The sequence below is a fragment of the Aegilops tauschii genome, unplaced genomic scaffold (genome assembly GCF_002575655.3).
Source record: "Aegilops tauschii subsp. strangulata cultivar AL8/78 unplaced genomic scaffold, Aet v6.0 ptg000910c_obj, whole genome shotgun sequence".
NCBI lineage: Eukaryota > Viridiplantae > Streptophyta > Magnoliopsida > Poales > Poaceae > Aegilops > Aegilops tauschii.
The window spans coordinates 1-16,988 of record NW_027333129.1 but is presented as its reverse complement, the minus strand read 5'-3'; the positions used below and the strand labels follow the sequence as shown (position 1 = coordinate 16,988).

Below are 16,988 nucleotides of genomic sequence, written 5' to 3'. Positions count from 1 at the left end.
TCATGACGGATTATATTGATTTGGGGAAAAAAGATACATCATCAGCCAGTACATCAACTAAGAACTCAGTTGGATCTGCCGTCCACACAATTGTTTGGGCATCAACCACCATACTAGCTATCACATAAATTAACGAATAGGTTGCCAGAGAATCTGGGGAACAAAAGCAGGTTAACGGGTAAAGTAACGTTTTTACCTAAGAAGAGAAGAATATCAATAATTGGTACTAAGTAGGGTATATCTAACTATTGATTTGAACGGTCTTCGAGTGTACCTAGTCTTCTTAATGTCGGCACATTGCTTCCTCCAATGGTGACTTGGAGAGTCAACGTCACATTAATGACTTATTTTTTTCTTTTAGGCCAACCAACATCTCATCACCTCCTCATCGCCGGATTTAAAGGTTGCTGCTGCTGGATGGGTTCCTCATCGGCAAGGAGAAAACAACACGATTATCCCTTCCATCTTTCTCCAGGTTAGTGTTACCCAATCTTTGCTTCATTCATTAGTTCTTCTTTCTACCAAAGTATATCATGAGTGTGGACAAAGGATATTTTCTGTCCATATTGGAAGATTATTTCTGTGATTCTGTTTCAGGAAGAAGATCGTCACATATGCCTGGCTGGTGCAAAGGAGAGCCATGGACTTTGAGCTCCATTTGATTAAGAGTATTACAAACAATTTTTCGAAGAACCAAGAAGTTGGGAGCGGTGCATATGGAGCTGTTTACAGGGTAATGAATACTTTTTATAATAATTTTTCTATATCTACATAGTTGTCAAATTAATGTTACCATTACCAGCTAGCTAAGTTCGACAACGCTAACAAGTGATCATACAGGCGGTGCATAACGGGGAAGAGATTGCTGTGAAGAGGCTTCATGCCTTGCAAGGACTTGATGATAAGGAATTCGATAATGAATTCCGTAATTTTACAAAGATCTTTCACAAAAACGTTGTAAGGTTAATTGGTTACTGCTATGAATCACAAGAAAAATTCGTTGAGCACAATGGGGACCTAATTCGTGCTAAAGCTATGGAGCGAGTTCTTTGCTTCGAATATATGCAGCGTGGAAGCCTTGAGAAATATATTGGAGGTAAATCTGATCTAAAATTAGCTAAATTAGTAGTTTTCCAAGATATATAAACGATTCCGCATCTTTACATGTGTAACATATGCCCCACAAATAAGCCTCTCTATTTTCCTGTAATTGCAGATAAACCTTGTGAACTTGATTGGACAACATGTTATGAAATTATTAAAGGGACATGTGAGGGTTTAAATCATCTTCACATGCAGAAAAAACATATTTTCCATCTGGACATGAAACCTGCTAACATATTGCTAGATAATAGCATGGCTCCCAAAATTGCAGATCTTGGTTTATCCAAGCTTGTTTCTTCCACAATAACATATAAAGCAGAGGTGAAAAAAGGAACATAGTAAGTTGATGCATGTTTTAAGCCCGCAATTTATGCTTACGTATTTCTCTAGATTGAAGTTCTATTTGTATTGCACTAACCATATCCGTGATGCATATGATATCATGCAGTGGGTACATGCCACCAGAGTACATAAACAATGGATTCATATCTGAGAAGTTTGATGTGTTCAGTCTGGGGGTCATAATTATAAAAATGATGGCTGGGAATACAGGCCATGTCAGCTGTTTTGAAATGTCCCCAAAAGAGTTCATTGAGCTTGTGAGAAAAGTTCTCGATTCATACAACAAACATGAGCATAGGCCTTTTACATGTTGTGCTATATGCACTCCTTATTCGTGCTTGCACACTATGTACCACTTTCTAATATACTTTGCATGCTCATTTTTCGAATCCAGGTAAGTAAAACTTGGAAGGAGAAGATGCAGGCAGTGTCAGGGTATTCATCTCACGAGATATACATCCTTCAAGTGCGCAGATGCATTGAGATAGCATTGCGATGTATATGCAAGGATCGAAAAGAAAGACCTAATATAGAGAAAATTGTTCATGAACTGGAGGAACTGGAGGTTGAGACCAATAAAATTGCACTACCTTTTGATCGGTCAAAAGACCTAATTCTGAAGGTATGTATGTACAAGTGACTATTCTGAAGGGATGGACAAAGCCCGAAGATGCACCCTCTCTATTTATTCCCTTGCACCCTATCTATTTATTCTTTGTTCTGTATTTTGCATTCTGCTTTTCTACACTAGTAGCACTCCGGCTTATGAAATAGGCAATCTATACAGTTTGTTTTCTATTAATGCATTTTTTTATGATTTGCCACACTAATTGGTTCTTTCCTTGCAGAGAAGTTGTGCCACCAATGATGTGGCGGTGGACCCAGCGTTCGAGTTGCGCTTCCTCTTCGAGCCGAGGAAGGAGGTGTCGTGCTGCCTGCAGCTCACCAACAAGACGGATGGTTTCCTCGCGTTCAACATAAAGGTCAACAAGAACAAGTACCGCGCACAGCCCAGCATTGGCACAATGCCTCCGTGCTCCAAGTGTTATGTCATCGTGACGCTGCGTCCGCAGGGGGCGGCACCACCCAACATGCAGTGTCACGACATGCTGCTCGTGCAGAGCATCAGCATCAGCGAGCAACTGGCATCAGAAGATACTCAAATTTCTTATCAAGAAGTGTTCAAGACAACCTTAGCGGAGAAGGTGGTAGATGAGGTGAAACTGCCAATTGTTTATGTTCCTTTATTGGATGGATAATAACATCTACCTGTCGCCAAGCTGGTGCGCCATGGTGTTGAATTCAGACAATTCTTGAATCGAGTAGTACGCTATATATGTAGCCGTGTTATTTGCCAAAGAGAGTTCTCTGTAATGAGGACGCTCGTGTGTGGTGTGGGTAGTTGACTTGAGGCTTTTTTTTGCGAGTGGACATAAAAAATGATATAATCATCCTTTCAGAGAAAAAAAATCCCCTTGCATTTGTTATGAGAAGAAACACTCACGATATTTTGTTATAGAGATCTGAGAAACATTATGTAATACTCCCTCCGCCCCGAATTATTTGTTTTAGATTTGTCTAGATACGTATGTAACTAAGACAACTAATTTAGGGTGGAGGTAATGCAGAAAAATACACTGAAAAACACAAACAAGAAATAAGAAATGCATACTCGTCTTCAAAGTCTTTCCACTCCATCTTCTCATCAAAGCCTGTGATTTACCAAAGAAGCAAAGTTCGAAAATTGCTTTTGGAGCATGAACACTAGGTAGCACGCTATCCCCACCGCTACCCCAACCGGGGCAGTGCCTCGGTCTGTTTTCCTAGCTAACATATCCAAACTAGGTATTCGGAACTGTCGTAAATAAGGTTCATCTATGTTTATGTTTTATTATTTCTTCTTATGTTTAAGTCCATGGCTCTAGCTGTCTAATATTATGATTTAATCTTGGTTTGCACTGCCCATGCATGCGGAAATTGTAACTTGAAAACATCGGATGACGTAGAGCGTCGACCTAGATGTAGGAAAATCTCGGGTGACTTAGATTTCGCAGTATATTTGAGTCGTTGCACGAGGCCCATGTGTACTTCATTTTGTATCCTATGGTCCGGCAAATTTGATATGATCAACAGTGAAAACATGGAGGAAGATTATATCTCCCTATGGAAGAAGAAACCATGATTTACGCCTGGTCGAGTGGTGGTCATCAAACATATAACAGTTATTCTTATTGCGTTGATGAGCGGCGAACCCCAAAAAAACTTAGCCACAAGGCAGCTAGGGGTGTGATTTCGGCGATTTCTCTTAGCTCTCTGGTGGTATATTAATTTGGCTGGAAGGCAAGAAAAAGTTATAACAAAGGTTTGATTAATCTTCTAGGTACTCCAAGTTGTTAGGTTTGGGTGCTCTCAGCGATGACATCTCAATGTTGGAGGTTGGGGGTCATATGGCATTAAAGTCACATGTCTTTATTCACGTCGTGTTGTGATCATCGCAGTCGACGTGGACAACAGCAAGGAGTCTTTAACGTTTTGGTCCTGCAAAATAACCACTCACTAAACCGACATATTGTTGTTTGACGCTTCTGTGCTTTGCACGGTGGTGGTGGCGACGATGGATTTAAGTGTGATTTGTTTGGTAATTATCTTGTTTCGTGTTCCTGGTCATCTTCCTCGATTTTAAGGCGACTAAGCAGTGCTTCAACAACTTCCTTAAAATCCCCTGAAAAAATAACTTCCTTAAAATGTCTTCTTCATAGTGCATTCATTGACCTCACATTGTCAGCTCTTTGGACGGATGGTTCATATGGCTTCTCAAAATGTTCAAGGTAACTTGTCTGATTTTGTACTTGTGCAATTCTTCATTGGATCAATGGTGGAACGTTGAGAAGCAAAAGGTGAAGCAAAAGACGATGGCTTTGAATGATTTTGATGTAACTTTTAGTTTTATCTTCGATCTTTATTGTTTGTTTGTTTTCAATTTATTTTATTTGATATATATTTTTAATTACTCAATAAAATTAGGTCTTCCACTTAGTACATTATGCCCTGGGCCATGAGGAAATTTTGTTAGCAAAATGGCTTTTTTTCTGAAAAACCAACACATGGATGTTTGAAGAGTCTGGTTCTGACCCATATTCAGTATGTTTGGATCGTACTACGACATTAACCAAGTTTCATGAGTATAGATAACCATGAAATGGTAGGTTCAATTAAACTAACTACATATCCAAAATAAAATGTTGTCTCCATTTCAACATTATTTATTTGAGATTGATAGCTAGAGTTTTTCTGTGACACTTTGTTATTATTTGATTCGGTTAGTATTGCCATAAAAATATCACACAGGAATAGTGGCTTAGTCTCACATGGATTGGCGGTTATGACAGTCAGATAAACTGCAATAATCAATAATAGAGAAGATAACAACTTGAGTAGACAAAAGCAGATCAACTTCCCAGTATGTCCTGTAATATGAATTGTCATGTCAAATATTATGGACTTATGGCTTTCCTCCAAATACCAACTGTGCAACCACCGTCTCTCACCATCTCTTCTTGCTGCCCATCCAACATAAGGAAAACCTATCCCAATCCAAAAAGTGTTGTATGCATCCGGATTTGTTGTGCAACCAGTATACCCAACACTTAGAACACATGGTGAAACCTCGCGAAATGCAGAAGAACATAACACATGGTAAAAAAGTGCGTAGATTACCTCCTATGGCTACAATATGCATGTATAATTACTATAGTTTATTTATTTGTTGTTATTATGTGTGGACAAATACTTTGCAAAAGTCATTGACAAACCAACTTCGTTGTAATTGTTTTTAAATAACTCAACTGTCCCTCAACCATGTACAAAAAGGACAAAAATCCAACACAAAATCAACAAAAAAATAAGATTTTTCTTGTATTTGTCCTTTTCATATCACATAGAAGAACATATATTGATGAATTTTTGCACAGTTATAATGCACTTCTATACATGCACGTATACACAAAAAATTGAAAAATTTCAAGCCATAAAATCAACTTTTTAGAACTTAAAAAAATAGGCATAATGTGCCCGCGGTCCAAAGTTAGTATTCGAGAGACAACATAACTACCTTGCGGACATGTACAACTGGGAGTCTAAATTGGCCATTTACTCTTCGAATGTGAGGTTTCCAGGAATGGGTGGGTCCTGGCGTATAATGATAGACATTGGCCATAAATTACGAATGGCGGGTCCAACTATCGTTGCTAGATAAACATCCAAAATAGATCTCTGAACAAATAAATAAAGAGCTTTGTTTTGGTACACCCTCCCCTAGAAAAGTTTACATATTTTGATGCAGATTAAAGGTGGAGATTAAAAATTACCCCGTCCATAAAAAAGATAAGATTTTTACGGTATTTTGTTTCATCCATTGGGAGAATAGGGATTGGAAATAGTTAATCATGAACGCACGAGAAAACTCTTTTTAAGTAACTTTAAAATTCATGTAAACTTTTTGCTTTCATAAAAGAAAACTTTCCATGGCTATAGTTATTGCTGCAACTTTTCGTAGCTAGTCTTTGAAAAGTATTAAGGAATTAAGTAGCTAGCCTTTCAGGTACGGTGGAACGTGGATGGACCAGATGAAGGAGGAGGAATATAGCTGGAATTTTGTGCCCATGGAGAGGGACGTGCATGCTAATGTGCATGGAGATGGACCATTTCCTTGCCCGTCACAGTCAGGAGACCAAGGTTTGGTCGCGCTTACACATTTGCCTAGTGGAGATGATTGATATCGCGGGGCTATAGCTGCAGTTGGGTGTGTGAGCTCTCCAATTTGAGAGAGTGTGACAGTGATGACGGATTGCGCTAAGCATTACCTTACGTAATACTTTATCGGCACAATAATGAAATAAGGCGACATATTTTTATGTCATATTTATGGGGAGGGCTACACATCTGCCGGCTGATTTTTTAAAAGATTGGTCGGGCGCTAACTGTCTGATTTGACGCATTGAGCGGCCGAGCGCTATCATCCACCATTGCAACACATGCCTTTTTGCAAAAATTTCTTGTAACAGACACATTGTTGCATAATTTTTTGCAACAGATGTCTTGTTGCAAATTATTTTTTTTGCAACAAACATCTTGTTGTAGGTCTTTTTAGAAATTATCTGCAAGAACTGTCTTGTGCAGACTTTTTTTTTGCAACCGAGAGCTTGTTGCAGGATTATATTTCAACAAAACGAAGCCGCGTCACATTACTGTAGTCGCTCGTCGCCAAGATTTGCAACAACACCGTTGTTGCTGAAATAGGTGCTTGCACTTATCTCTATGCAAACGACACATGGCACGCGACGGTGGCGGCGGATCCGTCGTGATTATCAGTCAGCTGAGGGTAATCATTTCCCTATATTTATTTAGTATTATTGTTGTTGATATTATTTCAATAATCCTGATCAGACATTATGAACTTTGATTTATTTATTTTTTGAAACGAATGTGGTAGGGAAATCTTCTACAATGATTTTTTTTTGTTTTGGAAAGAATAATAACTCAAATTCTATCAATCAGGACTTGAACCTGGGTGGCTGGGCCATACATCCACTCCCCTAACCAACTGAGCTTGGCTCACTTTTTAATATACTCCCTCCATTTGCTTATACAAAGCCACTATAAAATATATATTTTGCATCTATACAAGGCCACCGACAATAATTGAGGCAAAATTAATAATATTTTCTCGCACTAGCAACATGTTTAATACTTGCATGCATGCAGTCATAATGACCGCCATCTATTTCCTCCACTCTGTATTAATGATCACAGTAAACGAAAAGAAAAGCTGATTTGCAAAGCATACATTAAATTTTACATTGGTATCTATAATCTGAGTTTGTGGCCTTGTATACAAAACTGGAGGAAGTATGATCTTTAGAAAAATAATACACACTATATTATGAAATGAATGAAGTATTAATTAAAATACTTTGCTCTAAGTGACGGTGTCGCCGCGGATATAGCATATGAGATGTGCTAGTGGCGTAACTTGTATAGTCTCAACGCTACAAATTAATTTTCCCTTTGTGGCGATTAGCCATGAAGCCACTCCTACCTTCAAATCCAGTCGTGTTGAGGGTCGGCGCCACTACTGCGAGCATATCCGCATCCCGCTCCAGCGTCACTGGCGGCATTTACTGACCACCGCTAGTAATCTTTTTTGCATCACTGCATGCCTGCCATCTGTGAGCAACTACATGTCCACCAGACGTGTGCAATTGTAGTTCGGTCTTGCACAACTATGTTTACATTTTTTATCTTTTATCTTTAATTAAAAGTAAACAATTATATTCATGGATTAACATGAATTAAGGAAAAAATACAAAAAACATTGAGAAAAAACTAATATTAAAAAGAAATAATATGTCGATAGTCTAATTCGACTTAGATCGAACCTCACAAAAAAATTCCATGTGCATCCTTTTGCTTTTGAAGCGCAAAGAAATTGCTCACTAGGGTGGAGACAACCTAGAGCGGACTTGTGAAGCATGGGGGCATTGGAGCACACTTTTTAAACATCTCAAAAATTGTGCTTAAAAGTTTAAAAGAAAGTTGAGCTGTTTTACATGAATATGTATGCATGTGGTCAAAGTACCTGTTAATTCCCGTACAATAATATGTTACATTATACATTGTACAAAAAAGACAAAAATCCTGCCCAAAATCAACAAAAATAACAAGCTCATTTTTTTTGTGTATGTGTCTTGTTTATAAATCTCACATACAAGCACCTATGTTGATAAATTTTTGCACAGTTATACAACACCTCTACATATGGATGTACACCAAATTTTGAAAAAAAAAATCAAGCCATAAATATCAACGTTTTTTAACTTAAAAAACGGGCATAATTCGCTCATGCTCCAAAGTGAGTATTCAAGAGGAACTGGAAAATATGTGGATGAACTTGGGTACGTATGAACCCACTTCGAAAAACACATTTCTAAAGTCAAAAAGTTCTGAAAAAAGTTGCACGCATACATCTCCATGTTCTATGTGGGCAAAGAAAGTATTGCGGAAAAACAACTTTTTTTGGCCTGTACAAAAATACAAAAAATATATGTCATGGAACGCTATTTAGAAGTACAAAATTTTGACCCTTTTGCGAAGACAAAATAGAAACACATTTTTCCGCAGAACTTTGTGCCACACAAATATCTTGCGAACATGTACACGTGAAATTTTGTTTTGATTATTTTTACATTTTAAAACATGCTTCTAATGCATTTTTAAAAAAACGGGTTCATATGTACCCAGGTTCAGGACGCGCCTTCTCAGAGACAACCTCAGAGCATCTACAACCAGAACCCCCATAACCGTCCCAAACACCCGTGCGGACTGCCCGGTCAGTGCTCGAACTAGTTTTGGCCACAAAACCAGGCTCCCCATAGCCGGCACAAACACCTGGACGGGCCAACACTCCCCATATCCAGCCCATATCTAGGGCGGATATGGGGAGGCCCGAATGCGCCCGGGCAAACCCACCACATCATAGACAGATAGGGCCCACTCGGGGATACGAAGAGACCGTTGGTCCGACGGGTACCTCCTCCGATCCACGCCGCGTGGAGCCGCTTCGACATGCTGCCCGAGTGAGTAGGCCTGCTATTTAAGCCGGGTAGCGGCAGCCGAAACCCTATCCGCCGCCGCCACTTCCAATCCGCCCACCGCACCTTCCAGAGGCGTCGGATCACCGCCTACGCTACACTCACTCGGGAGCACCGTCTGCAGCTACTACTGGAGGAGATCCAGGCGACACGAGCTCCTCTCTTTGATGCATGCCTTCCTCCGGATTCGCCGGAGCCGGAGGAGGAGAAGGAGCAGGCGGGGGAGGAGTAGGTGGAGCAGCCGCTGAAAGCGGATCCCATGGAGGAGGGGAGATGGAGGAGGAGGAGGTAGAGGTGAAGCCAGCTACGGCTTCGTCATGGCGAACACGGAGGCGGCGTACGAGGCCTCTCAAGCGATGGAGATGGCGGGGCAGACCGCCATCCTCGACCTCGAGTCCATCCTGGATGACGCCTACATCGAGGTCAACCGGTGATTCATCCGGCAAGAACAGGCGGCGACAAAGGTGTTGTTCGCCGAACTGGACGGGAAGGCGGAGAGGGGGGGAGGGGAGGAGCTGGAGCCTCCACAGGCACAAGAGCTATCGCACTTGCCCGTCTACCCTGCGTCGTGCACGGAGATCGTCAACATCTCTGATGATGAGTAGTTTTAGCTATGTACGCAGTATGTAGGCTGTTATCTGCATGGCTAGAATGTATTTGAGTTATGAAGTTTGAGGTTCACAGTTGTGACGGACGTTTGTTGTGTGCTGCCTGGTCATTGTCCGTGGCCGTGCCCGGGCGCGTCCGCGGGTTTTTGGGGGGCGGATTTTGATGTTTGCGGTTGTAGATGCTCTCACTACCTTGTGGAACATGTACAACGGGGTGTCTATTGGTCATTTTACTCTTCAAATGTTAGGTTTCCAGACATGGGTGGGTCCTAAATATATTGATAGACATCCATACATTTAGAATGGCGGGACCAACTATAGTTGCTAGATAAACATCAAATATAGATCTCTGATAAATAAATAAAGAGTTTTGTTTCAGCACACCCTTCTTTAGAAAGGTTTGCTGATTTAGATGCAAATTAAAGGTGGAGATTATAATTACCCCTCCAATCAAAATGATTAGATTTTTATCACCTCTTGTTTAATCCATTGGGAGAATAGGGATCACAATTAGTTTATTGTGAATGTACCTGAAAACTCTTTTTAAGTAACTTCAAGATTTGTGTAGATTTTCTGTTTTCTAACAATTGATAAAGTCACCACAGATGGCTTCGTGGTCGACGGAAACGTCTCCTCCCACTAAACGCACATCGTCCAAAGGTCTGAAATAAATGCAGAAAAATGCGAGCACCAACATAAGTTTAGAACTTGATCTCTGGTGGGTTGGTTTGCCCATGGCTATAGTTATTGCTGCAACTTTTCGTAGCTAGTCTTTGAAAAGTATTAAGGAATTAACTAGGTAACCTTTCAGGTACGGTGCAACGTGGATGGACCAGATGAATAAGCAGGAATATAGCTGGAATTCTGCGTCCATGGAGAGGGACGTGCATCCTAATGTGCATGGAGATGGACCATTTCCTTGCGCGTCCGGAGACCAAGGTTTGGGCGCGCTTACACATTGCAAAGTTGAGACGATGGATACTGGGAGGCGAGCTGTCGTTGGGTGTGTGAGCTCCCCAATTTGAGAGTACGAGAGTGACGACGGATTGCACTGAGCATTGCCTTACGATAATACCTTATATGTTCAATGATAATATACTGGGACGTATTTTTTATTATATTTATTTAGAGTTATTGTTTGATCAAACTTTATAAACTTTGACTTCTTCGGAAAGGAATGCGGCAGGGGAAATCCGTACAATAGGATTGTACTGGAAAGAATAAGAAATAAGACCCAAATCCTCATCCGTGAGGACTTGAACCTGATTGACTGGGCCGTACATCCACTCCCCTAATCAAGTGAGCTAGTCTCAGTTTTTAGTGTTTGATTTAGAAAATAATACACACTATATAATGAAACGAATGGAATATTAACCAAATGACTTTGCTCTATGCTATACAAAGAACCTGGCATGTGTGACACGTGTTGCTACGATGTTCGCTGTGTGCATCGCCAATGCAGAAACCAGACATTCGCTTAATGCAATTATATCATTTCGATATATCAATTAAATAAAAATGTCCTTATTGAGAGAGAAAATGCGGGCCTTTTTCACTGTTCTGACCTTATGAGGAAACTTTAGCACAAAATGAACTCCACACAAAACAATTTCACGATCTGACCCTTTTCAGAAACGCCAAAGGCAGTGGCGTTGCTGCACTATGAAAACGCCGAACTAGCTAGCATTGCAGGCCTGGTCGAGATGCTACGTGGCAGGGCTGAAACGCCAAAGTTTGTTGCGTTGCTGGAAACGCCAAGGGGGTGGGCGTTGCTGCCCAAGCATGCAACGCCAAGGATGGTTGGCGTTCACCTAGCTTTTCATATTTTTCATTTATTTATAAAGTGAAGCAACGCTAGCTAGTTCGGCGTTTTCAAATAGAGAAGAAACGCCACGTCTTGTGGCGCTATTAAAAGGGTCAGATTGTGAAATAGTTTTGTGTGGAGTTCATTTTGTGCTAAAGTTTTCTGAAAGGGTCAAAGTAGTGAAAAGAGCCGAAAATGTGTTGATGCGCTCTAAGCTATCCAATAATGCACATGTGTGGCCCAGGTAGCAATACCACCGGAGCTGGACCTGCAAACGCCTGTGGCACTGTGGCAGAGCTATAAATAGTCGTTCTAATGTGAAATGTATCTTGGCATCTCTGCAGCATCTGCTTTGAGTCAAGTTCCTTCTGCCCTGGCCTTGCGTCAACAGGTACGTACGTTGTTTTACTTTTTTTAAGAAAAGGTGCGTATGTTGTCCATGTATGATTTATCGTTTCTAGTCGTTTATTATGTACTCTTTCTTTGATATTTTCTGTAATGTAATTGATCTATATTACCACGCAAAGGTATACTTGATGCTTCAACCTTCTTATTATCTCTATTATTATTTATTCATATTTTGAAGAATTTCAATCTTTAGCCGAGTTAGCCAGACATGCTTTTTTGAGGATATGGGCACACGATGAAGAGAATAAATCATACTTTGTCACGGATTTTGTTAGCCAGACCAGCTATGTCAGCAATTTTATTTTTTATTTGGGAAATACGGATTGTGCTTTTGTACTAGATTTATGAGTATTGCTAGTCGGTCCCCTCCACCCCCTAATGATGATGTTGTTACATTAATGTGTTCTAATGTTTGGAAGGTTGGTACAAATGTGTTTCTGGCACACAAAATGTGTTGTGCATGTTAAAAGTCTACTCATAGTGAGGAGTAACTTTGAACATATGCATGTTACTAGTCGAAGTTACTCTCCACTGTGAGTAGTCTGTTATGGCATCAATTGTTGATGTGTGGTCCTGTTTATTTTCCCAAAGGATATGCTTTGATGGTGTCCTGATTTGGTGCAATGTCTTTGTAGATTTCAAAGCACTCAATGCCTCGTAAAGTTGTTAAACTCCATCGTCTTGAAGACCTCTTCTGTGAGACAAGTACTGATAAAAGTATGAAGCTACAAGTTTTGCAAGACATAACAGAGAATTTCTCGGTGGATACGGTGATTGGTAGTGGTGGATTCGCAGTGGTTCACAAGGTAAGTCGGGCTACTTGTTTATTTTTCAGTTTGTAGAAGCTTTTCAGTTTGTAGATTACACACCTATAACTGAAGAAACATATAGGGAAAGCTTGAAGATGGTTGTGTAGCTGTGAAGAAGTTCCACGAAGTACTAGAGTACAAATCATTTGAGCGTGAGGTTGACTGTCTGATAAGGATTAAGCACCAAAATATAGTACGATGTATCGGTTATTATGCTGGAGAACAAAAAAAGATGGTGATGATGGACGGCAAGAATCTTTTGGTAGGAGTTCGACACCAACTGATTTGTTTCGAGTATCTTCACAATGGAAGCCTTCGCAGGAATCTTGATGGTATGACAGGTGCCCGGCCTATTTTTATGTGTAAATTTCTCCAAATTATATCCCCCCCCCCCCCCTCCAATTTATCAAAAAAAATGCACATACAAGGCATTGGCAACATCACACTTTTTTAAACATAATACTCCCTACTTTCTAGTTTGTTGGGCCTATCTCAGCTTTTGAAATGTTTCGGTTTGTTATTACTCCCACTTCTATTCCTCTTCATAACATGTAGATTTTTAGGCGCATTAAATTGCTACATCAAAAGATTAAAAGGAAATTGACGCATGCAACCTTCACTGCTCATTTAGCCTAGGCATGCATATGTGTACTTGTTTTCCTCAAAAAGAATCACGTTTGCATCAACCTAGGCACAAGATGTAGTCATCTATCACATCGCTTCCCCACTAATCAAAACCACTGCGAATCCACCACTACCAATCACCGTATCCACCGAGAAATTCTCTGTTATGTCTTGCAAAACTTGTAGCTCCATACTTTTATCAGTACTTGTCTCACAGAAGAGGTCTTCAAGACGATGGAGTTTAACAACTTTACGAGGCATTAGTGGTTTTGGTAGTGGTGATACGGTGATTTTGATTAGTGTGCTTGCTTTCCTCAAAAGAATCACGGTTGCATCAACCTAGGCACAAGATGTAGTCATCTATCACATCGCTTCCCCACTAGGGACCTTCTGAACTGAATATTTAAGAGAATCGATTCAAGAATTAAACTAACGAAAGCCTCTTTTCGTTGTACAATGTTATAGAGGGTTGGATACTGTATGGTCAGGGGCGTGTCCCCTAGCCATGTATCTTCCCAGAACCTAGTTGAATTGCTGTTCCAAAAGATGAATCATTCGGTTGCGCCATTACTACTGTGAGGGTCTTAGAGTGTAGATACTTGTTATGAAATAATTGTATTCATAGACCCTTGTCCTCAATAGAAAGTCTATACAACCATTTACTGAGTAGGCATATGTTCTTTTCCTCAAGGTTTCTATCCTTAAGCACCCTTGTTCCATCGGCCTATAGATTATATCCCACTTTGGCAACCTATATTTTGATTAAGGGAGTGTTTGGAGTCCCTCCGCTCCAGACTCCGCTCGCGGAGCTGACGGAGCTACAGGCTAAATAAATGGAGCTGGAAAATAGGTGCTCCGCAGATCCCTGTAATTTTGTGGAGCCTGTGGATAGCCGAAAAGGCCCCAAGTCTCATCGCTCTGCCAGGAGAAATGTGGTCCATAAAAGTCTAATATTTTTCGTACACCCATATGTACCTCAAAGAAAGTCAATAGGAACATTGGCATACTTGTAAGCATGGAATTTATCAGGATTAGCTGACCCCATAATGCATAAGCTTGCCTGTCCAACAGCTAAGCTTTTTCTCAAATCAATCCTCTATGCAATTGCATTCTTTGTTGTTAAGTTTTCGGAGATGAATTGGTATTCCCTGATATTTAAATGGTAGAGAACCCAACCCACACCCAAACAATTGTCTATAGTTTTCCTGCTCTTCCTTGGCGCGTTCAAAACAGAACAGTTCACTCTTGCTGGAATTAATTTTCAAACCAGACAGTTGTTCGAAGAGACAGAAAACAAGTTTCATATTCCTAACCTTGCCAAATCATGTTCCATTAAAATAATAGTGTCATCAGCGTACTGAAAAATGGAAACCCCACCATCCACATGATGAGGGATAAGCCCACTTTCCTCACTGTCCTCTTTGGCTCGATCAATTAGGACCGCCAACATATCGGCCATGATATTAAACAAGATTGAAGACATTGGATCCCCCTGCCTCAGTGCCTTGTGTGTCGGGAAATAACGACTTATGATGTCATTAACCTTTATCTCAATGTTTTTTTTGTACAGAGGATTCTACCTGTTTCCTTCAGGCCACATCAAAACCCTTCATAAGCAAGGCCTACTGCAAAAATGGCCATTTAACCTTATTGTATGATGTTTCAAAGTCCACTTTGAAGACAACTCCATCTAGTTTCTTTGAGTGAATTTCGCACAAGGTTTTGTGAAGAATGACAACACCCTCCAGGATATTTCGTTCCGGCATGAACTCCGTCTGAGTTGGCTGCACCACAGTATGCGCAATCGAACATCGTAAGAAGGACCCAAACATACAAACTAAATTTGCAATGTAGTCCTTGAGTAATGGGCTTCTGTGGCAAACCAAATCCGCTGTGGCCAACGAACCACTTCGGCCGAATTGATGGTTGTTGCCACTCCTCGACCTCGAAGACTACCTGGAACAAGAGGGCGTTGATGTCAAAATCATAGTCACAACTGCCTTTCTACTCCGTATATATTGGCATTGTGGCCCGTAGGAGAACGGGGCCAGTACATGAGGTGGCCTATTACAAGCTCTAGGGCGGAATTCAGTAAAATTATGCCTACGCAAATGCTTTGCTTTGTTGAACATGGAGCCTAGTACCCCAGAATCATAAAAAATAAGCCCCTTCCTAAATTTGATAAGGCTTCTAAACTAGTTATCCTATAACTAGCTCAGAAGCCCCAATGAACGAGTGACGATTTATGAGAGAAGCTCGGGAGGAGCCAGCTTATTTTTTAGGCCGCGAAAAGAACTCGTGCCCCAATGAATCAGTCACAACCCACGCAGATGACGCAGCTTATGCACATCGTCCTACGACATTAGGGTTCTCAAACAAAAAACAAAAAAATCCTACAACATTGGGGCTTCTCCACACCCGCCTTTGCCTTCACACGATAGTCGCCGCTGCCACCTCCACACAATAGTCGTCCACCACATTGCCATATTGATCCATGCATGACGAATTGCTCTGGAACGCCGAAGAGATGACATGTGCATCATCTCTTCTCCGACCATGGCTGCCGCCTACAACCATGAATTCATTATCATCGTCGATTCCCTGGCTCCCCGGCATCTTAACCAAGCTCATCGTGATCACGCAATTGTTTCCCCTCCTCTCTCGCCTCCTCGTGTCTCGTAGCCTACCGCCTTGCGCCAACCTAGGCTGCTGCTGTTCGCCATCACCATGGCCGGTCCGCTTGGTCTCACCTAGGCTTCTCCACGATTGGTCTGGTCCTCGAAAACTTGACCGCGATGCTCTTCGGTCTGGTCCGGTCCGGTTCGAACCCCCGACGGCCGGTCCAAACAGCGGCTAGATCAGGGACCGGACCATGTCCGCCCAGAGTGGTGCCGCCACAACACAGTCCGTATTCATACACCTGGAGAATAGAACTAATCTAATGAGTTCTCTCATGCTTTTCTTCCAATAGATCGGTTAGCATTGAGCTAGGCATGTAGGCCGACCAAAATAAGGCTAGACATGTATAGCCACTACATGGGTACAAGTCGTAATTAACGACACACTAATTTCCCAGGGGATTGGTTCTTTTGCCCCACTTTACATGGGGTTTTATGATTTGCCCTAGACTTGTCTAAATGGTAAGTGGCCCCGGCCCCACCCGTCATTCTCGAGGTGGGGGGGGGGGGCAAAAGATCCCATTTCTTCTGATTTCCCCTTTTATCGATGTGTGGGTCGATGAAAAATAGATGATACACCGTGCATTACTGCGAAAATTAGTTGCAACATATTATTTTGATGAGATTTGGTTGTCTAGATTTGTATATTAGAGTGAAGACTAAAATAGATCTGATGAATAGAATATAAGTAGTATATCTGATGCATATTAAAAGAAATAAAAGTGCTAGGTCGATGAAGTGGGATGTGTGCATGTTGAGAGCAATAGTAGAAGTATCATTTCTCGTGCATGTTGAGTGAAATAACAGTAGTGGGGTAGATACAGCGGGATGTGTGGTGAGGTCACGTGCATGCATGTTGAGATAAATAGAAGTAGTGGGGATCAACTATTTATGTATATATGAAATACAAATAACTGAAATTCTACAGTGTGAAATGAAACTTTAAAAGCTTGTAATTTTGA

At 41.1% G+C, this 16,988-nt stretch overlaps 2 protein-coding genes across 2 annotated transcripts; both read left to right on the top strand.

The window, feature by feature from the left end:
* Positions 1-387: 387 nt before the first annotated feature.
* LOC109767955 (cysteine-rich receptor-like protein kinase 44) lies at positions 388-2,805 on the top strand. Its single transcript, XM_045232506.2, has 7 exons — positions 388-475; positions 598-733; positions 841-1,096; positions 1,217-1,442; positions 1,553-1,703; positions 1,841-2,068; positions 2,295-2,805. Exons 2-7 carry the CDS (start codon positions 641-643, stop codon positions 2,703-2,705), a joined length of 1,365 nt encoding a protein of 454 aa, XP_045088441.2. The 5' UTR covers positions 388-475; positions 598-640; the 3' UTR covers positions 2,706-2,805.
* An 8,968-nt stretch (positions 2,806-11,773) lies between these two features.
* LOC141035392 (receptor protein kinase TMK1-like) lies at positions 11,774-16,980 on the top strand. The gene is made up of 4 exons (XM_073506346.1): positions 11,774-11,898; positions 12,551-12,721; positions 12,807-13,056; positions 14,919-16,980. Exons 1-4 carry the CDS (start codon positions 11,830-11,832, stop codon positions 15,053-15,055), a joined length of 627 nt encoding a protein of 208 aa, XP_073362447.1. The 5' UTR covers positions 11,774-11,829; the 3' UTR covers positions 15,056-16,980.
* Positions 16,981-16,988: the final 8 nt, after the last annotated feature.

Bases quoted from the DNA above. Each gene is read 5' to 3' on its own strand.
- LOC109767955 (XM_045232506.2), top strand. From the start codon at position 641: ATGGACTTTGAGCTCCATTTGATTAAGAGTATTACAAACAATTTTTCG. The intron at 1,443-1,552 runs GTAAGTTGATGC...GATATCATGCAG, and splicing joins GAGGTGAAAAAAGGAACATA to TGGGTACATGCCACCAGAGT. The intron at 2,069-2,294 runs GTATGTATGTAC...CTTTCCTTGCAG, and splicing joins CAAAAGACCTAATTCTGAAG to AGAAGTTGTGCCACCAATGA.
- LOC141035392 (XM_073506346.1), top strand. From the start codon at position 11,830: ATGTATCTTGGCATCTCTGCAGCATCTGCTTTGAGTCAAGTTCCTTCT. The intron at 11,899-12,550 runs GTACGTACGTTG...ATGTCTTTGTAG, and splicing joins CCCTGGCCTTGCGTCAACAG to ATTTCAAAGCACTCAATGCC. The intron at 12,722-12,806 runs GTAAGTCGGGCT...AGAAACATATAG, and splicing joins GATTCGCAGTGGTTCACAAG to GGAAAGCTTGAAGATGGTTG.